The sequence below is a fragment of the Chelonus insularis genome, unplaced genomic scaffold, assembly GCF_013357705.1.
Source record: "Chelonus insularis isolate UGA/USDA-ARS -01 unplaced genomic scaffold, ASM1335770v1 contig_397_pilon, whole genome shotgun sequence".
NCBI classification, from domain to species: Eukaryota; Metazoa; Arthropoda; class Insecta; order Hymenoptera; family Braconidae; genus Chelonus; species Chelonus insularis.
The window spans coordinates 1,407,610-1,432,427 of NW_023276552.1; the positions used below are offsets into that span (position 1 = coordinate 1,407,610).

The 24,818-nt window shown below is 32.2% G+C and overlaps 8 protein-coding genes across 10 annotated transcripts in view; 5 read left to right on the plus strand and 3 right to left on the minus strand.

The window, feature by feature from the left end:
- Positions 1-7,245, plus strand: part of AdamTS-A (ADAM metallopeptidase with thrombospondin type 1 motif A) — a 47,941-nt gene extending 40,696 nt beyond the window's left edge. For 2 of the 3 annotated variants that reach the window (XM_035084576.1, XM_035084575.1), the window contains exons 12-29: positions 114-265; positions 539-878; positions 1,107-1,195; positions 1,272-1,622; positions 1,709-1,875; positions 1,953-2,203; positions 2,277-2,655; positions 2,739-2,900; positions 2,990-3,130; positions 3,204-3,335; positions 3,552-3,722; positions 3,823-4,032; positions 4,240-4,425; positions 5,949-6,137; positions 6,225-6,550; positions 6,621-6,757; positions 6,845-7,038; positions 7,114-7,245. In XM_035084576.1, coding sequence (XP_034940467.1) covers positions 114-265; positions 539-878; positions 1,107-1,195; positions 1,272-1,622; positions 1,709-1,875; positions 1,953-2,203; positions 2,277-2,655; positions 2,739-2,900; positions 2,990-3,130; positions 3,204-3,335; positions 3,552-3,722; positions 3,823-4,032; positions 4,240-4,425; positions 5,949-6,137; positions 6,225-6,550; positions 6,621-6,757; positions 6,845-7,038; positions 7,114-7,212 — 3,676 coding nt within the window. In that variant the 3' untranslated portion in view covers positions 7,213-7,245. The remainder of the gene's footprint in view (positions 1-113; positions 266-538; positions 879-1,106; positions 1,196-1,271; positions 1,623-1,708; positions 1,876-1,952; positions 2,204-2,276; positions 2,656-2,738; positions 2,901-2,989; positions 3,131-3,203; positions 3,336-3,551; positions 3,723-3,822; positions 4,033-4,239; positions 4,426-5,948; positions 6,138-6,224; positions 6,551-6,620; positions 6,758-6,844; positions 7,039-7,113) is intronic. The other variant, XM_035084577.1, reaches the window with a different exon arrangement.
- A 1,292-nt stretch (positions 7,246-8,537) lies between these two features.
- On the plus strand, positions 8,538-9,718 carry LOC118067696 (uncharacterized). The gene is made up of 4 exons (XM_035084578.1): positions 8,538-8,699; positions 8,776-8,961; positions 9,062-9,235; positions 9,311-9,718. The coding sequence occupies exons 1-4, from the start codon at positions 8,649-8,651 to the stop codon at positions 9,620-9,622; spliced, it is 723 nt and encodes a 240-aa protein (XP_034940469.1). The 5' UTR covers positions 8,538-8,648; the 3' UTR covers positions 9,623-9,718.
- A 275-nt stretch (positions 9,719-9,993) lies between these two features.
- Positions 9,994-10,744, plus strand: LOC118067744 (uncharacterized). The gene is made up of 2 exons (XM_035084663.1): positions 9,994-10,154; positions 10,222-10,744. The coding sequence occupies exons 1-2, from the start codon at positions 10,082-10,084 to the stop codon at positions 10,635-10,637; spliced, it is 489 nt and encodes a 162-aa protein (XP_034940554.1). The 5' UTR covers positions 9,994-10,081; the 3' UTR covers positions 10,638-10,744.
- Positions 10,745-10,843: 99 nt separating this feature from the next.
- On the minus strand, positions 10,844-12,106 carry LOC118067747 (uncharacterized). The gene is made up of 2 exons (XM_035084667.1): positions 11,664-12,106; positions 10,844-11,548 (listed from the first exon to the last, which is right to left on the minus strand). The coding sequence occupies exons 1-2, from the start codon at positions 11,818-11,820 to the stop codon at positions 10,911-10,913; spliced, it is 795 nt and encodes a 264-aa protein (XP_034940558.1). The 5' UTR covers positions 11,821-12,106; the 3' UTR covers positions 10,844-10,910.
- Positions 12,107-12,729: 623 nt separating this feature from the next.
- LOC118067753 (uncharacterized) lies at positions 12,730-13,382 on the minus strand. Its single transcript, XM_035084672.1, has 2 exons — positions 13,243-13,382; positions 12,730-13,178 (listed from the first exon to the last, which is right to left on the minus strand). Exons 1-2 carry the CDS (start codon positions 13,316-13,318, stop codon positions 12,901-12,903), a joined length of 354 nt encoding a protein of 117 aa, XP_034940563.1. The 5' UTR covers positions 13,319-13,382; the 3' UTR covers positions 12,730-12,900.
- Positions 13,383-14,130: 748 nt separating this feature from the next.
- On the plus strand, positions 14,131-19,171 carry LOC118067849 (glutamate receptor ionotropic, delta-2-like). Its single transcript, XM_035084830.1, has 10 exons — positions 14,131-14,302; positions 14,357-14,454; positions 14,535-14,618; positions 14,694-15,005; positions 15,173-15,279; positions 15,825-15,995; positions 16,062-16,291; positions 16,393-16,858; positions 18,772-18,844; positions 18,926-19,171. The coding sequence occupies exons 1-10, from the start codon at positions 14,131-14,133 to the stop codon at positions 19,142-19,144; spliced, it is 1,932 nt and encodes a 643-aa protein (XP_034940721.1). The 3' UTR covers positions 19,145-19,171.
- A 120-nt stretch (positions 19,172-19,291) lies between these two features.
- LOC118067867 (uncharacterized) lies at positions 19,292-21,258 on the plus strand. The gene is made up of 6 exons (XM_035084851.1): positions 19,292-19,936; positions 20,061-20,267; positions 20,341-20,502; positions 20,564-20,767; positions 20,835-20,992; positions 21,060-21,258. The coding sequence occupies exons 1-6, from the start codon at positions 19,424-19,426 to the stop codon at positions 21,220-21,222; spliced, it is 1,407 nt and encodes a 468-aa protein (XP_034940742.1). The 5' UTR covers positions 19,292-19,423; the 3' UTR covers positions 21,223-21,258.
- Positions 21,253-24,199, minus strand: Tsf1 (Transferrin 1). The gene is made up of 7 exons (XM_035084850.1): positions 24,008-24,199; positions 23,708-23,934; positions 23,301-23,604; positions 22,798-23,138; positions 22,234-22,720; positions 21,881-22,160; positions 21,253-21,806 (listed from the first exon to the last, which is right to left on the minus strand). The coding sequence occupies exons 1-7, from the start codon at positions 24,093-24,095 to the stop codon at positions 21,386-21,388; spliced, it is 2,148 nt and encodes a 715-aa protein (XP_034940741.1). The 5' UTR covers positions 24,096-24,199; the 3' UTR covers positions 21,253-21,385.
- Between the last annotated feature and the right edge of the window lie 619 nt (positions 24,200-24,818).

Here is a 24,818-nt window from a genome sequence, read left to right on the forward strand (position 1 = left end):
CTTTTTCACGCAGTCGTATTTGTATTAGAAATTCGGCATTCCTATCTCGCGTGCCACACTATTGCCCTAGTGCCAAAAGACACTAAAAATGACAGGATACTGTTTAATTACAGAGCCGGCTACGCCAACTGTTTGCTAGATCAGCCAAGAGACATGATAAGATCTGATGCTGGACGGCTGCCTGGTGAAGATTACTCTGAAAATAAACAATGTGAGTTGGTGTTTGGTCCAAGATCTAAAATCTGTTCACGTATGGATAAGGATGGTAAGTCACGTTTATTTAATTTTGTTTATTATACGATTCAGACTGATTAATGAGCTACATCAAATATCACCCACTTAATCATAAATTGAAAATAGTCCGTGGGAGTAAACATGCATCGGGCATTAGTCGATAATTATTTAAGAATGATTCTATTTGGTGTAAATAATGTCACTGACATTGCGCCATAGTCCAAATATCGCGTAGGCTTAAGATGACAATGATAGATTAAGGAGCAAGGTAAACTTAGTCAATGGTTGGTTACCGGCCAGGCAGTGTGCAAGAGACTATGGTGCACCACACCATCCTGGAATAATCAGACCCAATGTCATACCCAACATATGCCTTGGGCTGATGGTACGCCTTGTTCTGCTGGCAAATGGTGTCAACGGGGTGAATGTGTATCCAGACGAAACCTGGCGCCAGTTGATGGACAGTGGGGCGAGTGGGGACGCTATGGTGAATGCTCTAGGACCTGCGGCGGCGGAGTCAAGAAGAAATACAGAGAGTGTAATAATCCACCACCGCAGAATGGTGGTAATTATTGCGTTGGAGAGCGAGTTAAATATCGTAGTTGTGGAACTAAAGAGTGTCCTCAGGGAACGCCAGATTTCCGGTGAGTTTAAAAGATAATAACTTATTATCAAGTATTTTATTCTCACAAAAAATACATTTTTTTTTTAAAACATGATATATTTATGGTAAAAAAGCTAATAAACATTAATTTCGTCAATCAATTTATAGTTACATCAATTTTAGATTATGTAACAGAATTACGTCTATATTATTGCAAACATAAATTAATGCTGTAGAAAACGATTAATAAATTATTGATTTTTTTCAGTGAGCAGCAATGTGCAATGTCCAATTATAATAATCACAACATTCAAAATTTACCAAGGAATGTAAAATGGCATGCGAAATATATCAAAGGTATGTGAAAAAGTTATTGATAATATAAATGAACATTTTCAAAGTCATTGTAATTTTATGTCTTCTCTTTTCTCAGTACCACCAGAAGATCGTTGTAAACTTTACTGCCAGGTAGAAAGCAATCAGTATTACATGTTACGAGACAAGGTGATCGATGGTACACCCTGCGGACTTGATACTTTTCACATATGCGTCAACGGTCGCTGCAGGCCCGCCGGTTGTGATCACGTCCTCAACTCAACCGCAGAGCTAGACGCTTGTGGTGTTTGCCGTGGTGACAATTCGACCTGTCAACGTATTACTGGAACCTTCAACTCTAGTGGAGTCGATGGCTATAGAAGAGTTACTAAAATTCCCGCAGGAAGTAGTTACATTGACATCAAACAATATGGCTGGGGAAGTTCTCACAATGACAGCAACTACCTGGGTAAATTGATTGACTTTTAAAACTTGATTGATTGTTCTTTCATTAAAACGATAAAAAAAATGTTTTTTCGATATTTTTTGTCTCAGCTTTACGGCTTGGAGAACGTGGAGAATATATTCTTAATGGAAACTACATGGTGATGCATCGAAAAGTCATCGTTCTTCCAGGAATAGCAATTGAATACAGTGGTCCAGGGTCTGTTGTTGAACGATTAAATAGCTCTCGACCCATAGGTGTAGATTTAATTTTAGAGGTGACTTATTTAAGAAAAAATTTTATAATTTATTGAGAACTTGTATACTTTATAATGACAATAATATTATTTATTAGCTTCTCTCTGTCGGAGGTGTTGTTCCACCTCAAATAACATATGAATATACGGTACCGAAGAAGATTCTTGGCAACTACACTTGGATTTTAAATGACTGGTCAAGCTGTAGTCACATGTGCCAAGGTAAAAAGCATCGACGAGCGGAATGCCAGAGTACAGAACATCAAGATGTTGTGTCAGACGATTATTGTAAACCTGAAGACAAACCCCGGGAAGAGAGTCAATCATGCAACACTCATTGCACACTACAGTAACTATGACACTTACTGTAATAACTTCTGAATTCTTAAGGAAAATATACAACTAAATATTATTTGTTATAGATGGCACATAACTTCGGTATCCGAATGTTCAAGTCATTGTGGTCCTGGTACAAGAATGTTGTCATTCCGCTGTGTACAAATATTAGCAAGTCCAAGTTCGCGTATTTATTCACTTCCGTCTCATGCTTGTGCTCATTTAGATCGTCCTAGCGAAAATGAAACTTGTATCGGACCATGTAAAGACGCTCACTGGGCATATACGGATTGGGGACCCTGCAGTGTATCATGTGGAGGCGGAATGCAAATGAGAACAGCAACTTGCATTGATTCGAAAGGTAGAATGGTCCCTGATAGCAAGTGTAATGCGGCAGAAAAAATATTAAAAAGATCCTGTGGACAAGAAACATGTCCACAATGGCATCTAGGAGAATGGTCGCCAGTGAGTCATAATTTTTTCATCATACAATCGTTTCTTCTTTTTACCTTTCTTATACGATGTAATTAATTCTCGATTTTTTACAGTGTTCGGTAAGCTGTGGAATAGGCACGCAAGTAAGGCCATACTGGTGTCAAGTAGAAAATCAAATAGTGAGTGAGAGCTCTTGCAATGGTCTTCCATCAGAACGAGAAAAAAAATGTAATGCAGGTCCCTGTCAGAATTGGTCTACTGGTGAATGGAGTCCTGTTAGTTTTTTTTTGTGAATCAGCTAGAATCTTTAACGCAATTCATGTGCAATCGATCGACCTGAATTAAACAACGATTAAATTTCTAGTGCTCGGTCACGTGCGGAGAAGGAACTCGTAGAAGAAAAGTCGTTTGCTTGAGAGCTGATGGATCTCCCGATGATGGTTGTGCTGCTTCAATGAAACCAGATAGCTTTGATACGTGTACTTTAGATCCTTGTCCTACTGTCGTAAGTCATAAAAAGCAAATTATCTAGAATATGAGGTAAATTTTTAAATAATATAAATATGTTTTTTATGCAGGCAAGTATCCCTCCAGTCATTTATTCCTCAGATCCGCCTCATGGTGAGTCTTCTGAGCAAGAGAATGAGATAGATAGCAATGGTATAATCTTTCATTCTGGCTATGCCTGGCGTACAGGAACTTTCGGAGAGGTAAATGCATGCATATCCTTTTGAATCTCATTACGAAAATTATTGCCTGATGGTTTTACTCAACTAACTCGTAAACTCTGTCTCTTGAATAATTAAATTCCTTGAGTACATTATCAAGCATGGATATAATTGGATTACTAGATCGAATAAATAAATTATCAACTTTATAACAATTTTTTAAAAAAATAAATTGTTTTAATTTTCTGTTGGTTTCAGTGTTCAAGACCTTGTGGTGGAGGAATAAAATATAGAATGGTCCAATGTACATCAAAAGAAACGCATACTGCAGCTCCAGATGATTACTGCTATGCTCATCTACGTCCAGCAAAATCTTTACCCTGTAATGGACATGCTTGTCCTCTCTGGAATACCGGAGATTGGAGTCAGGTCAGCACCAAACTATTAGCTAATTTCTACCTATATGAAAGCCTTTGGTCAATCTCGTTTATATAATAAGCTCGTTTATTGTTTCTGGGAACCTTTACAGTGTGATGTGAAATGCGGAGATGGTTTCCAGCATCGTCAAGTCCGTTGCCAGAGCCCAAGGGGCGATATCCTACCGGACACGGAATGTAACACCATCGAAAAGCCAAGACACGCGAAAAAGTGCTGGAAGGATTGCGTGACTGATCGTATAAATAATCCTAGCTCCAAGAGTAGCTATTCTCGCAGATGGCGTACCACTAATTGGACTCCTGTAAGTTAATTTAATAATAGATTTTCAATACCTGTATAATCAATCAATATTTCGTCTTCTAATTTCTGCTTATCGTTGGCTATAAAAAATTGTCCAAATTCTCCCTAACAATTGAAAGAATTAAATTCGATAGAAGATACATGAATGAATTCCATAAAGGTTGAAAGGATTGTGAAGGCATGCAAAGCCGAAATAAATATTTTACAGTGTTCTAAATCATGTGGCGGTGGAATTAAAACGCGAAGAGTGGAGTGTACTATCAAGACAGGACGTATTGAGCAACCGGTGAAGGACGAGCAGTGTACAAGGCTTGGTCTTGTCAAACCAAGATCTCAAAGACCATGTCAACGAATACCATGTGACTATACTTGGCAAGAGGGCAGCTGGTCTGAGGTACCTCTGAAGCCCTAAAACCCTCGCAATTTCAATCACTTGGTCGTTCCCACCGCATTCTCGTATTCATCCCTATCATAAGCTATGGCTTGTTAATTTTACTATCATATATCTTATTATCCTTGATACCATTCAAATGCTTTCTTGGGAAATCAATTACTCGTAGATTATCGAATCAAGTTTGACATGCATGATTCACCCCAATAGACTTCAACACATTTGCGACTCTTAACTGATTTTTTTTTTTCTTGGAAATCAATCTCGACAATCAGATAGAACATCAGAGTTAGTTACTATGAGTGGTGGAGTGAAAGGTCCAATTAATAATAACCTGTGATTTAAACTGTGATTTTATTCATTAATTTTATTTTACACAACAATTGTAACTCTATAAAATTTAGTAACAAATTAATTCAGTTGGATAACGATGAAATAGAAAATGATCAATACTTTTGGAGTTTTCAGAACTAGATTATTTACGATTTTTTTCTAAAAAAGATAGTCAAGTTAACTTGAAAAAAAAACCTGACACCGTTTAATGCTAACTCTGATCACCAAAAAAATATTTAATGGGTTCGGTACCAGAGAAATAATCGTAGAAGTAGTAAAAAAGTATCGTTCCATAAAATAATAATTGCTTTTTGAATGCTACATTTTATTACTTGGGCAATTGGACAACAAGAATTGGGCAACAGTAAAAAAAATTCATGGACATTATAAAACATCAACAAATTCGTCAAAATTGGCCACACAGCAAGTGTTGATTTACATTAATGCGAGTTTGTTCGATAAATAATGCGAAATAAATTTGTTCTGCAGTATTTAGATATTCATTTACACTGTAATAAGACTTATTTTTATTTAATTAATGTATGAAGTTCTGAGAAAGACTTGGAGCATATTTACACGGTACACATCAATGTCTTGATATCTTGCAATATTTATCAGTCTATCAATCATTTGTAATAATCAGATTAATTTACTCAGAAATGATTAAAAGATTTAAACAAAAAAAAAAATTATTCCTTCTCAACACCACTATACAATGTCAAGGTGTAGAGATTTCCAATTTATATCTGCATATAATCTTATGTAATAACACTTGATACAAGAGTTTATTAAAATTAATGAAGACAACTGTCATGATAAAAAAATACCGTGTGAATATGGAATAGTCTTGATGTCATTTAAACATTTGTTTCTAATCTTTAATCAACACCGATGATTCCATCTTCTATCTGGAATGCCAATGCATTTGTTTAAATAATTATTGACTGATGAATTGCATTTAAACATTATCGTCTTCATGAAATTTATTAGAAATGGAATTATCAATGTATCTAATTGTGATTTTAAACTAAGCATGTGCATGGTATTATAGATTGGTATCTATTTAATAGACAGAGGAGAAGAGATAATTAATATAAAAAAAAATTTAATTTCTCGAATTCTCTTTTGTCTCTTACATTTCTTAGAATTAATAATCTGTAGGTCATAATTTTATTTCTTTTTTGTCTGTCAAGTGTTCAGCAGAATGCGGTGAAGGAACTCAACGGCGCGCCGTCACGTGCCACAGGACTAATCGGTATGGCTGGATCGATCCTACGCCAACTGATGGATGTCCTATTAGTGAGAAACCTAAAGGAGAGCAGCGGTGTAAATTACAAGAGTGTACGGATAAATTTTACTGGACCACTGGTCCATGGAGAAAGGTATTTATTTCAAGTTGAATAATTCATTTTTCTAAAATTTTATATCTATTAACATCATTCAACTTGATATTTTCATTTGATTTACAGTGCAGTCATCAATGTGGTAGAAAAGGAAGACAAATTCGTCGACTATTTTGTCTTGATAAAGCTGGTAAAAAAGTACCGAGGTACAATTGTCCTCGGCAATTCAAACCCAAAAGGAAACGTAAGTGTAACCAGAGACGTTGCGGACCTTTAACTTGTTTGGATGCGCAAAAGAGATTTAAATCAACGAAGGATGGCGAGTACATTCTTCTGGTAGGTGGGAAAAATATGTCTATTTATTGCCATGCTATGGCAACAAACGAGCCTCGAGAATATCTTACACTGCCAGCTGGAGATCGCGAGAATTATGCTGAGATTTATGATAAGAGGTAATTATTTTTTTATAGCTGATATGAAACTCAATAAATAATATCTAATGTCATCATTTTCATTTCCTAGATTAAGCGATCCCAATAAGTGTCCTTACAATGGTCAAAGGAATGATAGTTGTCATTGTGTTGATGACTCTGGTACCATGTCAGGAAGAACGATGTTCAAACGAGTTCGAATTGATGTTGGAAAATTAATTATCATAGGTAAAAGCTATTATTATTACTGCAATAAAATGAAAGCACATATTTACATTTTAAATAATTATTAATTTAACTTGTTTTACTCTGTAGCAAATGACTACACGTTCTCCTGGACAAATGGAGCAAACCGAGTGGAATATGGCAAAGCCGGTGACTGTTACAGCCTTTTAAATTGTCCCCAAGGGCGGTTTAGTATAAATTTAAGTGGTACTTCTCTGAGACTGGTTCCTGAAGTAACATGGAAGCCTTTGAAATCCAGAGCTCATCTTGCCATTAATAGAATTGTAAGTAAACATTCCATTAATATTAATGCCAGGTTAAAATAAAAATGTGATTATAATTAAAAACTTGTTTTGCAGAATGATCAAAGGGTTTATGGAAAATGTGGTGGTTACTGTGGATTTTGTACTCCAAGTATAGGTTTAAAACTTGACGTATTACCACCTTGGTCGCTTTAATTTTTTATTAATAAAATAAATAATTAATTTTATCAATAAGAATCATCGACTGATGGGCTTGCCAAGTGTTTGTTGTCCACCTCGAGTGATTTATGCGTTAGTAAGTCAATGATAACGCGTTTGAAGAATGGGAATTTAAACCATCTTCGTTCTAGTATTAATAACTTATTAATTTAGCCATAAATTTTATTCTATGTCGTAAATAATTATTGTATACAATTAATCCAAGCCGTGAACGCACAATGTACGTAAAAAAATCCGTTAGTAAGAGGAGAAAACTGTGTAAGAGAAAAGTTGAGTTCGAAAGTTTTAAATAAGCATTGAATATTATCAAATTGTGCTCTCTGTTTTAATTATAGAAAAATGATAAAAACGAACTCACTGCCATAATATTTGTGCCTTCGTTTAAATAAAATATTAGCTTTGTTTGTAATTCAAGAATGGATAATTTGTATCCTGTTGTCATGATCAGTGTTCTTATTTTTTTTATACAAAATGTTATAAAAAAAATGTTAGAAAATGTTAGTCTTAAGGATAGTAGCGGTATTAATAGTTGATAAATGTCGAAAACTGTACCTAAATGTCTGTAGAACAAATCATTGAATTCTTTCATTTAAATTATTTCAATCAAAGTTTAGTAGAATTTCTTAAGTGACATGATCACAACAGCCTGTCAAAGAACGGCATGTAGGAATACTATGGTTTCTTCATTGTGCACCTAGACTTAAATTATATGTTTGCATGGAGTTAGTCATCGGTTCTCTGTCAAAATATGTTTCTTATCGATGTTTCCATACATATAATTCTGTTCGTGTGCCTATATTATATGAGTTATTAACGAGAATGTTATCTATAGTATGACTTTAAACTGTCGATATAAATATTTTGTGATGGTTGAACAAAATATTTTTCTTTAAGATGATACAGAAAAATATTAACAAGAACGACTAAAATATCAAGAAAAAATAGCAATAATGTCATTTCATATTGCCATCAAACGTCCACGTGTTTTTATTTCGAAATTTTTATGCAAGTCTGACTAGTAATTTATTAACAAATCCTATTTTTTGATTGTATGTAAGAATAAATTAATGAATTTTTTTTAATATACAACAAAATATGTATTGTGTATAACGAATAAAAATCTGTAAAAAATGATTCATGTGAGCTCATTCGGATATTGTATGTATTATTTATAATTATTAGGTTGGAAAAAGCAATGAGCAAAAGCTTTTGTTAACATTCTATATATATATGATCTGCAAACATAAGTGATATGGTCGGGGATTCCTTGCAACAAATGTCTTATCAGTATTCTGTCTTATCTCATTTGATACAAAAGAAGTGGAATTGCTCTTATATAAATTAGCAAACGCTCCGATATTAATTTCAATTTGTAATTAATTATTGTTGAATTCAATAGAGACGACGTAATAATGAATTGCTTAACTTTACTGTTCGTGCTGATTACTCTCTTCAGTATTAAGGTATTTTCATCATTTTGAATCATTTCGAAAATATCATTATAAATTATTAATAAAATTTAATTTAATTTTATTCCAGGCTTTGGCATTAAATCCAACTGAAGGGATAACTCGACTGAAAAATACTGTTAATTCAGTGTCAAATGATCTTACACGATATAATAATAATCTGGAATTTAATCTCAATATGAAATTGAGTAATCTTAAATTGACTCAGATGACAAATGTTAATAATGCAGTTAATCCAGCTCTCGACGATACTCGTGTAAGCTTGGATGAATTTTAAATAACTTATAATTCAATATGAAGTGAATAAATAATGATTGAAGATGGTTGTGTAATAATTATATTTTATTTATAAATAGAAAGCAATAGCCGAAGCCAAAAAACAAGGAAAATATGCTGATCATTGCTATGAACCAACAAGAAGTCTATTAGCAGATGCTAGTAAAACTGCTTTCCGACAATTAGATGATTGTGTATCAGACCAGTTGAAAACTTTACAACCAGTCCAACAAAATATTAACAGTCATCTTCTTGTAAGTACTTCTGATTAATGAAAGTAAAAATGACTCTCTTGCAATTGTGAGTAATATCTTCTTTCATATTTATAGAATGGAAAATTATTGCTGTCTAAATTGGACGGTATTGCTATTAGCTGTGCTTCAGCAGGTTCACCGATGAATGTACAGCTTTGTATAGCACAAAAAATGCCTGAAGCTAATGGTGCAGTACAAAATTACCAATCGGTAGCAAATCAGCTCAAGAGTACTGGAAATTCACTTTCAAATGCTGCTGAAGTGGATACAATTCGATGCTTCCAAACTCCTATGAGTAACTTGCATAAATCAGTATCATCAGCAAGAATTTCAGCTACTACTTGTATTCACAATGCTCGAAGCGCTAGAAATAGTAAAAAATATTAGTGTACATGAATAACTGTTAAGATTATTTCATTTCTTTTTTTGATAAAATAGATTTAAATAACTTATACATAATTAATAAATAAATTTCGTATTCAATTTCTATGATTAATTAACAACCTATGCGATAGTACTATTTTAAAAAATCGATATTTTATTATTCAATATATTTCAAAAGGAAACTTTTATTCTTATTTGACGTAAAAGATAAAATGAAAAATATAAATTGCATAATTGTGTAGAAAAGCAAGGTAATGCGATAAGCTAGGTAATGAAACGTGCATTGAGTTTTCAATGTGTTCAATAATTATATTACCAAGCTGTTAGTTAGTTCGTAGTATGAGTTAATGTGCCCTATAACACTGATAATAAAAAATATCAACATTTACATTCGCCAAGCTTATAAAGAGGAGTCAAATTAAGTTTAAGTTTTCATAGTGCCTGTCGAACTTTTTGTGCACAATGAAACATCCAAATAAACATTTGGCGACTGTTTTCGCTTTAATTTTAGCATTGGGATATGTTAACGGCGGAAGTGAGTAAGATATATATTTATCAATAAACAAACATTAGAATAATTTATTCATTTTAATTGATTTTAGTTGTCAAACGTGATGAAGATGATGATGACGAGAATGGTGGACTGACTGGAATGGTAGTTGGTGTAGTAGATTTTACTCGAGAACTTCCACTTGTTGGGGGTATTTTTGGAGCTGGAATTGATACTGTTACCGGCATATATCAAGGTGCTCAAGATGTCACTGATGGTGCAGTTGGGAGAATTCTAGGAGGTGCATTCCCTTGTACGATTTCCTTAGAGTCAGGACTTGTCTGCTCTGGTACTACCGTCAACTCTAAACTTAGCGATCTCGTTAAAACACTTATGGATCCAATACCTGGTATTGTAATGCCTCAATTCATAAAAAATTTTATCACGTTTGTTATTAATTTGCTGGCTGAACCTACATTGGATGTTATTTTCGGAGGAGTTCCATTACCTAACATGGTTGCTGCATAAGTGTTACTTTTATTATAATTAATGTTTAAGAAACAGTTTATACGTAATTTTATAAGTTATTGATGTGCTTTGTATAAGAAAATAAATAAAAACTCAAAAAAAAATTACTATCGTGTGTATTTTATTTATCAATAAATTAAAATAGTAATTAAATTATAAAGATAAAATGAGGTCAATCAAAAAACCTTTATTTAATAAATATATTTAAGTAAAATTTATTAATAATTATTCAGATTATTTGATTTACATAATATGTAAAAAAATTTCTAATAATCAAATAATATCTAATATATGAGCCATTTGGTAACCAGCGTGTAAAGATAATAGCATCTGTCTAATATCATCTGAAAACAAATCAGAATCCTGGAATTCAACAATTGCAGAATCCAAAAGTGGAAGTAGATCAGATTTTACAACACTCCATAACCGTATGCCGATTCTTAATGCAATTTCTTGTCCTACTTCCATCATATAAGCCATGGCTTGATCAAAATCCAAATCATTTAATTTAAGTAATTCATCAAAGTTCATGTCACCCTCCGCATCAAGTGTATCCATCAATATATCCATCCATGTCATCATATATTGATAGGCAGTCAGTACAAACTCAATTGCCCTTATAGCTAGTTCGGTTAAAGAATCAATGTTTATTCCTTGAAGCTCTGTTGATTCTGAGTCTGCATCTGTTTCAGGTTCTGATGCAACTTCTCTTCGTAATCTTTGCTTTTCTGGTGGTGGTGTTTTTGTCAGTCCAATGAAGCTACCCACATAATTGAAAGGTGCAAGCATGATGGATAGTATTGGTGAAATTATGTTAACAATCGGTTGCAGAGTGTAACTATAAGCGGTATCAAGAATGTACCCAATCAATCCCTGTGTTTTATCTTCCAACGATATAGACGTTCCATCGCCTTTAAGAAAATAATAAAAAATATATTAAAATAAATTAAAAATAGTTTAATTAAGAACTATAAATGCTTGAGTAATATGATCTATTATGATATAATAAAAAATAAGTTTACATGCCATAAAGACTAGGGCCTTGCTTATTAGGATGCACTGGTATCATGTACCAGGGAGGAGGTATAGCAGATATCGGAATTGGATCATTTTTCACTTTGGTAGCTGCATATGTGCAAGCTAATAAACTAACCACGAACACAAGCAATGTTAACTTCGACATTATTGTTCTATTCTAAAGAATAGAAATGACAAGTTTTTTACAATTCGCAATATACGTCCCCTTCTTAGTGGTCAAGCTTATCACTAAAATACTAGTTATTACAAATATGTCGGACCAATTATTGTTTTTATTCTTACAGTGAATCAATCACTTTTTACTTGATGAATCATTGAGATATATTTTCGAGAAAGGGTCAAAAACTTTAACTGCCAGAAATGGGTTTAATTATATTGATAATGTTATGAAATAATAATTGTAGAGAGACAAAATATAACATTTCAGTACAGTGGACTCATTAGAATTGATAAATATTAAAAAAAACAGAGAAATACTGTTGAAATATGGCTTTAGTCATTATAAAATTATGGAAACTAATTATTATATTAAAAAATATTTGATAACTATTCATGTAGGTAAATATTATGTACTTTATCAAATTTCAAGCATCAATGCCAAGAGTATATTTAATTATTCATAATTATTTTTCGCAAAATGACGTCAGGTTTTATCTATTGTTATCATGTTGTTTGTAACTGAGTCACAGTTAACTCTAAAAGGTTTTTAAATGTTGAAAACATTTTTCAACTAAAGCTTACAATCATAATTTATATTTAAGAAATAAATGTTAACATTGAACAGCTTTAAATATCCTTAACTCATTACAATGTAATGAATTTTCATGACTATCATTCACTTCAACAATAAATTGCTTTTCATGCTTCCAATTGCTTCAATGAATTTAAGAAGCTCTTTACATACAAAAACAAATTAGTATTCTTAAATAATTTTTACTTTATTACATTCATATTGAATTAAATATTTTCCTTGCAATATAAATATCCTCTAAAATTTGTTTATTTTATAAAAATATTACTGTAAAATTAACTGCATAATTCAAAATGCTATTACTAGGAGTTTTATTTAAGTTTATTGATAGTTTCGTCAGTTTATACATTGTTACTTATAGAATAAAATAAATACATAATTAAAAAAGTCATTGATGTGCATTGTTTATTATTACCACTAAATTAGCTTGGTTAAAACTATGTTCATAAAATATTATTCTTTCTCTTAAAACTTTTAACTGCTAGCAGTAGTAGTAGTAGATTCAGTAGCTGTAGCCATAGTTACATTAACTTTAACTGGTGTACAAGAATATTCCATCTTCGATAAATTGTAAATTGTGCAGGGTAATTGAACTCCTGCTGTACGTATTAGAGCACTGTTTATAAACTGAAGAACCACACGGCTGAATGGTCTTAAATATCTCAGAAGACCACCAACTACACCATCAGATGTTCTTGTTTGCATCGCTAGATTTGGTGCCGCGGCAGACGTTGCATCACTACCTGACATACCTGGAACCAACAATTGAATGTAATTTTTTCTTTAGCATGTAGATAAAATAAATTAGTAGCTTACCTTGTCCTTGAACAACTGATGCAAGAAAAAAAGAAAAAATCAAAATTCCCAGTACATATTTTAAACGACCCAACATGCTGAATTCTTAAATTACCTCAGAAATGCACATACAGCAGTTATCGGTCTAATGAAAAATTCAGTTCTACCTTCTAGTATTTATAACTTACGGCCAAGTTATTTTACCATTAGCTCACGTCAACATTTTTACAAATTGTTTTAGTCTTGGTGAGCTTCATTTAGTTGCATAATGAAATAATATTACTGAAGTATTATCGAAAACTCAACTTATGGAAGAAAATAGAAATAATAACAATTTTTTGACTGAAATATATTACCATTATTTGTCATCTTTTATGAAAGAAGTTTTTAAAATAACAATAATTCAAAGAGTCGTAAAAAATTAATATTTTTTCTTTAAAAGATAATAAAAGGATTAAACTAGTCAGTTTAGGTCTACTTGTTATGACTGGACTACCATTAATTAGATCTGCTACCTAGTTAGCAATGTGCAGAGTAGAATACATGATAGATATGGTCATTTTCATAGGCATAGTATTAACGTTGCATCTCAAAATAGCTGACAATATCAATGTAACGATTAAAGGGTTGACGTTGAGGATAGGGATATTATAGTTGTATCGAACGAAATTCATATCATGTCCAACTCTTGTCTAACATCGTAGATAAAGTCAATAATGTTGACCTAGGAAGCAGTTAAACTGACTGAAACAATACTGGAATGGAATGATTTAATATTTTATTCTGAATAAGTATGGAAACAATTCATGAACATCACTTCGATTTATCAGTGTAATGCAATGGTCTACAATAGAAAGGTACATCATTCCTGTTGTCCTGTTTTTCTAAACTACTAGGAAAAAAATAGCTATGAAGATATCCCAACTTTTAGTGTTATCTTTAATAATTTTACAACCTGTTTATTGCCAATTAATCAGACCTAATTATATTTATGAACAAATTATCTATGGTATCAAGAAATACTATAATAATGAGTGTATTTTATTAATTTATGCTACACCTTCTTCAGAAATAATTCAAGGTAATTAATGTCTATTAAAGCATAAATTATTTCTTACCTTCTTTATTTTCCTAGATGTTGATCAAGGTACCAGGCTAAAAGATCTCCAAGAATATTTCAGCAAACTTAAGATACGGACACTTATGATGGATATTGAAACCTTTGTGCTAGGAGTAAAAATACTTAAACAGTATAAAATGGCCTTTGAATATTAGACATCATACTTAAGAATTGTATTATTCATTTATTGCAGGTCAATGAGAGTATTTATCACATTAGGAGACCACTTTTTGTATTTCTGAATGACTTTAGTGATATCAGAACACAGTTCACGACTGTAAGGATTTAATTATTCGAAGCAAAAATTAAATCCATAAAATTTTATGAATCAGTTATTATTTTATTCTTCTAGATGATAGCACCCTGGACAGACATGGCTTATCCTCAGTGGTTGATATTTTTTCGTGATCAAACAACGATTGAATATTTTTTTTCTCATATTTATATTCCATTTGATTGCGAATTCATGATCTCCAAGAGTTATACATACTCAAAAAACCGAGAAATAATCACAGAAATTTATCAGATCGACAGAGGAAAAGAATTACGAGAACAAACTTTTGCAATTTGGAGTGCAAGAACAGGAATAGAATTTCCTAAATTGACTCTTTATCAACGACGTAACAATCTGCATGGCCATCGATTGAAAGTCATTTCAATCGAAGTAATTGGTTCAATTAATTTTAAATAAGTCACATAAATTATTGCAGAGATGTTTTTATTGGATTGCACATTGATAAATTAGAAACTTCACTCAGTTATTAGCTAGCCATAAATTTTTTATTGTAATTATTTTAGATATATTAAGCCAGTGAATTTTTTAACTAACAGGATCCACCTTCGTCCAAAATAATTCGAAATGAAAGGAACAAGGTGATTGGACTTGCTGGTTTCTTTGGTGGAGTTATAGAATTGTTACAAGAAAGTATGAATTGCACGTAAGCTTGTTGAAGATTTATATTTTCAATCATCGTCTTCTTTCTCATCATTTCCTTTTTTTTGTCCCATTTTCTTATTTTCTTCAAGTTGCCTTTTCTCCAATCTCTCCAACTGATCTTTAATTTCTTTTAATTGACGAGCAGTTTCTTTACGAAAATATTCATTTTGACTCGCAGCAGATCTCTCTTCAAAAATATCTGTCTTCGTTCCATCTCCTTTACGTCTTCGTCGTTCAGAATAAAATTTGTGCAACCCAAATATTCTTTCACTACGAATTTTATTATTGTACCATGAAATACGACGTAGCATGTTATTTGCAAGAAAATATTTTTCAATTTTATAGTTTAATTATTCTTCGTAGATTAATAGGTTGTTTACAACAAAAACTGCAAATTCACATCATACTAATCAAGACCAACCTATAATTGTACTTCAGATTTTTTTTCTCTAAACTATTTTGAACATTAGATCATTATTCATATTATCTTCATTGATGAAAACGCTAGCTTAACACTTTTTATGTTGACCAAATATTTTGTTCCAGCGTAATTTATCAAGCAGCAGATGAATGGGGCCAACTTTTAGACAATGGAACCTGGACTGGAGCGATAGGATCATTGATAAATGGAAATTCCGATATTTTGGCTGCAGAATTGCTGATGACTCAACAACGTTTAGACTTTATTAAATTTACAACTCCTCTTTATTCAACCAAGTAGTTATATTATTTTCAATAACAGCTGATTAAAATGTTCATAAATTATCTGTAATAATTTTTTAGATGTCGTACATATATTAAAAGGCCACAAAATTCAGTACTGTGGGACAAGTTTATCATGCCATTCACAGCAGGTATCTGGATTACACTTGGAATAATACAAATATCAACTACTAGTTCTCTTCTTATTATCAAGTATGTGTCATCTAAAATACATAAAGACATTGAAGATACTGATCGTTCTCAAAGCTACCACGTTTTTTTTGATGTTCTTGGAACACTTTGTGGTCAAGGTATTCATTTTTTAAGCCATAAAAATATTTGCTAGGTACTCAATTATTCTTCAGTCATCTCCAAATAAAAAATTTAATAAATAATAATATAAATTGTTTAGGAATGGATATGTCATTATTGAATTCAATTCGCATGGTTCATTTTGCAATTCATTTGACTGGAGTGGTCGTTATGGCAGCATATTCAGCAGCATTAATAAGTTCATTAGCAATTGTTGTTTATGAAAAACCTTTCGATTCGATAGAAGGTCTTTTGAGAGATGGAACTTATCGATTTGGAATGGCTCAATCTGCTTATGGTTTCTTTCAAAATGCTACAGATAAAGTGATGGTTCGTTTTCTTAATGAAGTCCTGTCAAAGGAAGATGCTTTACCATTAAATTATTTAGTTGGACTATCACAAGTCTGTAAAGAAAACAAGTATGCTTTAATGGCATTAGATACTGCAGTTTTTGAGCTCGAACCATCATTAAGCTGTGAAGTGATTCCATTAAATACTATCGCTGAAGTTTCTATTAGTCTAGCTCTTAGACCTAGAAATCCATTCCGTGAGATCATTAATAATAAGTAAGTTAGAGTTAGAATAATGTTATTACTTGTCCACTTTATTTTATTTCCATATAAAAAAATTTCGTTCCCCCAGTGGGGAAGTTCCCCGATGTTCTCCTCATGGGACTTTGGGGAATGTTTGGGGAGCGAAAAATGTTTTTTTTTCTTTGCTGTAGCATAACTTAGTTTTTTGCTAATAACTCGGGATCTATAAGGCCTATATAGAAAATGCGCATACCAATGGATTCGTGAGAATGAGATCTTTTTATTGGACTAGTTAAAATTATAATATTAATGATAATTAATGCTAAAATTAAAGAAAGTTCCCGTTTTACCCCATTTTAGGGGTGAAAAAATTAATTTTTTAAAAGTTTGACCGGATTCCGCATTTCTACGCAATGAGAGGAAGAGAATGAGTGGTCGAACTTGAAAATCGGACAACTTTGATTTTTCAACCCAAAAAAATGGCAAGTGGTACCCCTTTCCATTTTTTTTGGCCAAAAAATAAAGGTACTCCGATTTTAATGATTGAGGGCTCATTCTCTTCGTCTTGATGTGTAGAAATGCGGAATCGGAGCACCGGTCAAGAAAATTCACTTTAACACCCTTAAAAATGGGTTACACTAAATACAAATTATGGATTATCATCCCCTTGACTTTAAACCCCTATAACTCGCGAACGGACGGTCCAATAACTGTTTTTAGGGACGTTTTTAAAAGCTCAAAATCTAAGCTAAAGATTCATATCCATAAAAAGTGTCTAAAAAATTTCTTTCACCCTTATAATTGAAAAAATATAAAAAAAAATCACATTTTTTTGAGAGTTTGTCAACTATTTTGGCAATTTTGAGGGTGAAATAAATTTTTTACACTCTTTTTCTGGATATGAATCTTTAGCTTAGATTCTGAAGTTTCTAAACAACCCTTAAAAATTATTATTCGATGAATTGGTCAAGAGTTATAGGGGTCCAAAGTCGCGTGAGGGTTGAAAAATCATCGACTCTTGAACTTCGGTTCTCTATAACTCTTGAAAAATTCATCGAATAATGATTTTTGAGGGTTGTTTAGAAACTTCAGAATCTAAGCTAAAGATTCATATCCAGAAAAAGAGTGTAAAAAATTTATTTCACCCTCAAAATTGCCAAAATAGTTGACAAACTCTCAAAAAAATGTGATTTTTTTTTATATTTTTTCAATTATAAGGGTGAAAGAAATTTTTTAAACACTTTTTATGGATATGAATCTTTAGCTTAGATTTTGAGCTTTTAAAAACGTCCCTAAAAACAGTGATTGGACCGTCCGTTCATGAGTTATAGGGGTTTAAAGTCAAGGGGATGATAATCCATAATTTGTATTTAGTGTAACCCATTTTTAAGGGTGTTAAAGTGAATTTTCTTGACCGGTGCTCCGATTCCGCATTTCTACACATCAAGACGAAGAGAATGAGCCCTCAATCATTAAAATCGGAGTACCTTTATTTTTTGGCCAAAAAAAATGGAAAGGGGTACCACTTGCCATTTTTTTGGGTTGAAAAATCAAAGTTGTCCGATTTTCAAGTTCGACCACTCATTCTCTTCCTCTCATTGCGTAGAAATGCGGAATCCGGTCAAACTTTTAAAAAATTAATTTTTTCACCCCTAAAATGGGGTAAAACGGGAACTTTCTTTAATTTTAGCATTAATTATCATTAATATTATAATTTTAACTAGTCCAATAAAAAGATCTCATTCTCACGAATCCATTGGTATGCGCATTTTCTATATAGGCCTTATAGATCCCGAGTTATTAGCAAAAAACTAAGTTATGCTACAGCAAAGAAAAAAAAACATTTTTCGCTCCCCAAACATTCCCCAAAGTCCCATGAGGAGAACATCGGGATAAATTTTTTATACGGGTTCTTATTATTTGTTATCTATTGCTCTTTTTTTTAGTATATTGATGATGCGAAATAGTGGCATACTCCGAAAGTTATTGGATTCTATCTGGAAATATCCTGGAGATGAAGTAATATAATTTTACGGCCATTATTCTTTAAAAGACTTTTATCAAAGATATACATTTCCTATATTTTTTTTATTATCACAGGAAAAAAGACTTTGGGCAGTGGTAGAAATTACTGATATCTATTCTCTTATAGCAGTCGTTACTACTTCCAGCGTTTTAAGTATTATTATGATGTGTGGAGAACGAGCAGTCAAGATAATAAAACGAATGAAAAGAAGAAAACGAAAATTGGCTTCAAAACGTGCATTAAAAAAATTCAGAAAAATAGAACTACACTTTCATAATAATTTTTTAGAATAATATTTTAGAAACAATTTTACTTTATTTGTAATAGATAAGTATTATATTTAATCTTGTAGGAATAATAGTTTCAAGTAGCCTATCTATTTATAATCCAGTTGACAGACAAATGTAAACAATATTCAAAGGACAAGGTTATTTCAACGGTTAAGGATTTACGATAATTGATTGAAATAATTATCATCAGCAGTCTAAATCCAAATTTTCAAGTGAAAACTGTTAATTAAATTGTGACTAAAAGTGAAGTGATATGAAAAATTCAGAGTATTAAACATCAATATGCCAAGAGAAGTAACGCGGAGACATTCATCTTCCCAGTTCCAGTGGGATGAAAAAGAGAATGTTATATTAACAATAACTCCGAAAAAGAAAAATTATGCAAATATAACTATACGAAAATTGAAAGCTAATCACAATCCATCAAAGAATGTCAGTCCTTCGTGTTCAACGAAAGCATTCAATTCTGGTAAGATTTCAGTTTTTCAAGAAAAATTAATACCAAAAGCTGAATCAAACAAAGAGATCACTCATTCTCAAAAAAATAGTTCTGTACAAGGAAGCAAATGTACAGTTCATGGTCCAAAAAGAGCTCGATTAAAGAGAAGTCTTTCTGAAAAAATATTGCCTCTAATTGAGGTATATGAAAAAGTTAATCATCATGAATTATGTACCAATAAGGACGTTTCTCAATTCTTACATAAAAGAATTAAACAGCTTAAAACAGCCGAGAATTTCTCATATGAAATTGAAACACCTATAGGAGTTCTTAATAAGCCAATACCTTATACACCGGTAAGTACTTTATTTCCGCATGATATTCCTTCTGTGACTAACGTTATGAATTCAGTTTGCAAACAATTTTTTTCATTAGACATTTTAATTAAACAGACACTTAGATATTATTTTGGTATTTTAGGTCAAAGTGAAACACAGACGTAGTAAATTACTACTTCAGAAATCAGCCGTTAACATCACAGCCCAATTATTTCAGTACTCAGATGATATAATACAGTTTTATGAAGGACAGGAATTTGAGAGGAAGAGAATTTTCTCTGGTCTCAAATATCGACCAGTTTTATCGAATCAGTGGAAGAATTCAGTCCATAACATCGTCATTTTAGCTGTAAACAAAATAAGATTATTTTCAAGACCATATACTTTTTTTATGGAGATGAACTGATTTATATTTGTTACAGGTAAAATTACATTTTCCACCAGCACTCTCATATCATGCTATTAGGATCATGGATGATCTCCTTTCTATGGGAGTTTTAAATGATGTACCTCCTCGATTAGTTGAAATAACAGCATTATGGTTGATTGCAAAAAAGGATTATCTTTACAGTAAACTTCCAACGGTAAAAAATGTATTTATTTATAGTTAATGATTAATTAAAAAAATATCCAACTAAATTTTAGATAGAGGAAGTCATTGAACACTCCAATTACTTTTTTACTTTGAAAGAATTAATTGATTGTGAATGGAAAATTTTAAAAAATCTCAACTTTCATATCAATTATCCAGATTTGATATCAATAATAATGTATAACGTAAAAACTTATTATGGTTGTGAATATACAAATGTAAATTTCAGTACTTATTATTACGTTGGAGCATATATGGTAAGTCATATTAATGAAAAATATATCATAAACTTCTTTATAAATGTCATTATTTTTATTTTTATAGCTGGACATTTTGCTCTTCAATCAAAAAATAATTCAAAAATCATCACTACTTATAGCTGGAGTTATTTCTTCACTTACAAAAATTCTAATAAATGATAGAATTGATTGTTTTGATACAAAAGAAATAGATCATTGGATTCCAGACCGAATAAAACTTGCGTAAGATTTTTATTTAATTATGATCATTTAGACTTTGAATATTTATTTAACCATATTTTTATTGTAGATTTCCAGCAGCAGAAAAGAAAACTGTCATCGAAAACTTAATTTTAGGTATAAAACGATCCATTAGTATTAATTCACCAGAAAATATTGTATTCAAAAAATATCAGAAAATGAGATATAATCAAATAGCGACCGTAATTAAAAAAAAATTCTGTGAAAATTAGATAGCTTAGCTGAATAATATATTTTATACATTTTTTATAAAAAGGATTTTTTAATAATTTTAATATTACATTATACTCCAATTTTATCATTACATAACTTGTAAGCGTAATAAAAATATAATAAATGGAATGAATGATATAACTTCTCTTTCATGTAGCATTTTTATACTGAACCATAAGCCTGTTGTGTTGAAGCCCAATCATCATAATGATTCCATGAGTTATCAACAGAAACTAATCCTATAGCATCATCTTTAAATAAAATATTACGTTGACCACCCCATGCACCAAATAATTGAAGAAGGTCAGGTCTCTTTGAATACAAAGTAGTAGCAGTTAAAACACCATGAGTTAGTTCTTCTAAGACATTAGCGGTCTTGCCTGCATGGCTGACGATAATTCTTGGTGGTTCTAGACCTAAATTACATTTTTCCCATTGGTCTACTGGAGCTGTTCCACCGCCAGGGCAAAGTAACATTAATTCAGAAGTTTTAATAGCGCCTTGAGTCACATTTTCTTTAGCTAACTGTTGAATAGCAGTATAAGGAACAAAAGCTACATCTCCTTTACCCTCGGTTAAACATCTGAAAATTTGTTTAGATGGTTAAACTCAATTTCGATGTTAGATTTGAATAGAATTAATAGAAATGGAATGTACCTGAGTGCACCTTTACCACCACTAAAAGCTTCAGCTTGAGTGGGTTGGCATTTAGTTGCAGCCATAGTTTGATCATCTTTCGAATCAATATTACCCACGCATTGCTGACAGAGGCTTCCCTTTATTGCAGCGCCTGGAGCACAAGATGCTTCGAAGAACTCAGAGATTGGATCTTCAGATGTTGTCAAGTTGGAATCCTTCAATATTTTCATCGGAGCCAACCACCCAGCAAAGTCCTTTTTGTAAAAAGTATGACACGATTTTTTTCCTCTCAATTCAGCTGAAATATTTTTTTATTATTAATTTCTCTTTCATTATTTTTTTTTTAACAATAAAAATAGCTAATAACATACCTATTTTATTGATTGGACTATCCTTCTTGATAACAGCAACAGCAGGTCTTTCACTAAATTCAGTTTGACCAGGACCATAATTTTCCGCCACAATAGGAACTGCATTAAATTCTTCTTTTGCTTTCTTCACAGAACCACCATCCAGAATAACTAGATCAGCTCCTTCGTCTCGGAGTGTAGTGAGACAAGTTTCTTGATCTTTTTCTAGAATGCAATCTAATCTAGGTCTTGCATCCCTTGAGTGTGCTGCTTTTGCAAGTGCTTTGCACTTCTCAAAACTGTCGTTATCCCAGACACACCAACGAGCATCTCTCTCAGGTGCTCCTGAGTTTCTCTCGATCACATCCAAGTATTTTGCTGTCTCCAAATGTTCTAGAGGGGCTACAGCATTTGTTTTGATTGCAATTGTCTTGTCATTCAATAACAATATGTCTTTCCACCAATCTGCTTGTTCTTTTTCACCAAGTGCTCCCAGTTGTGTTAGTTCCTATAAAAGCGGATTATTTTTTTGCAATTTTCAATTCATCAAATATTTCAAAAAATATCAATTGGAAAAAGTTTTACCTTTTGAACAGCATCAACATCTTTCACTTGACCGTTGGTCATATATCCTTGCCATGGTCTAGCAGCCCAGGTACATGGTTTAGTTTCAGCATTGATAGGAACTTTAGTACCATCAGGACAAAAATACATGAAATCATTGGGATTTTCTGTAGTAGGTACTGCAGGACCTTTTCCAACTGGAAGCCCGAAGAAACGTTTAACGTAAATGACTTTGGTAAATGCCACTTGGCCACCATTATGTGCAAGACAGCGTAGAGCTCCTTCATAGCCTGAATATTTATCTGGGTAATCACAGATGTCTGGATGTTCACAAAGAGCACACATATTGCTGTAAGTTTCCTCTAAAAGAACAAACATAAAAGTAAATGTTACAATCTTTTCTACTTTTAGTAAATATCAACAGAGAAAATCTCATTTTATTTCTTCACTACATGTTATAACATGAACGATTATAGAAAATTATATAAAATTTATGCTTTATAAAATTAATCACAGTCACTTACTCATTCTTTTATTAATTACTGGATCAGGTGACCATTTTCCAACAAGACATCCTTTATTAAAAAGTGTACTTAAAGCTCTAATTTCATTCTCTCTGGCAGAATACTCAGGATCGTTAATGTTAGCAAGGACTCCCATGGCAGTAAGTTTGGTAATGGGAATTTTATAGCCAACATTACGACCTACGCCAGTATGACAGGAATTCAAACCCCGAAGACTATGAACATCAAATATTTGCAAGTCTTTATGAATAACAACCACTGCTTCATATCGATAAGGCTCATCTGGTTCTTCCTTCGTACGTATCTATTTATAAATTATTCTTTAATTAATTAGACAACTCCATGACTAATTATCTATCAAATCAACAATATAAAAATGATTTTATATTACAAAACGTCTCACAAACCTGTTCGACAACGTTATAACCAGCTGACGAAGCAAGATTATTTTTTGCTGCAAGGTACATGTCTTCAGGATCAACAGCAACGACATCAGCTTCTTTTTTTCCTACTCTTTCAATGCATTCGTACCTATCACGACCTGTCACACAAGCAATTGGGATTCCCTTGCTTTCGGAGTCTTTCATCATGTTTACACAATCTTTCCAGTAGATCTCAGGAATACACATTGTAACTAATAATTCAATTTTTTTTTAACTAATCATGAAATAATTATCAATGTGAATATTTCATTTTATTTTACTTACAAACTGAACTTGGAGTAGTTGAATCTGATTGAACTCCATTGAAAACAGCCACCAGGGCAACAATTAGAGTTAGTCCCCTGGATGTCATTGTGGTAAATAAAGTTAATCAGTCAGACGAGAAGATAATGATAAGGAAAATTTTGTCGTGAGTTTAATGATACACCTCTGCGAGATTTCTTTCTTCATATTTGCGTTGCTCATCCTTTTATATCCACTTCCTCCAGTGAGACTGCAGAGAGGGAGACAACTCCTTGTGGTCGCATCCCCACGCCAGATTTTTTTTACAATTTATATCTTCCTCTGTTTTGAATACATTGCACATTATTTGGAATAACCCAGTTATATAATTTTCATTTTTTATTTATGACCTTTTTCAATATTGATAAAAAGTGCTATATCCACCACATTTGATATTACATTATGATATTAATAAATTTTACTGCTGCAATATGATTTGCTTGCCGTAGAAGACACATGGCATCAAATACGTGTGGTCAGTGTATGAAGATGAGATATTTTCAGTGATAATTATGTTTATTTATTAAAATATGTAACCATTGCACGTACAAGTAATTTACATTGCAAGATATCAAGGTTACGATTAGCTCAGACAAATAAAAGCGGTACTTCACGGGAGTAAAGTGATATCTAAAGATTCTTAGAATAAACATTATGCAAGGAGGAAAATGAGCAGTAACAAATGTAATTTGATGTCAGAAGAATACTTAAGATAGCCTAGGGTCAAGATCTTTTAATTTATAATAATCGAACGACTTCTGAAATTTTAGTAAGCCTTTTACATAATTGTAAC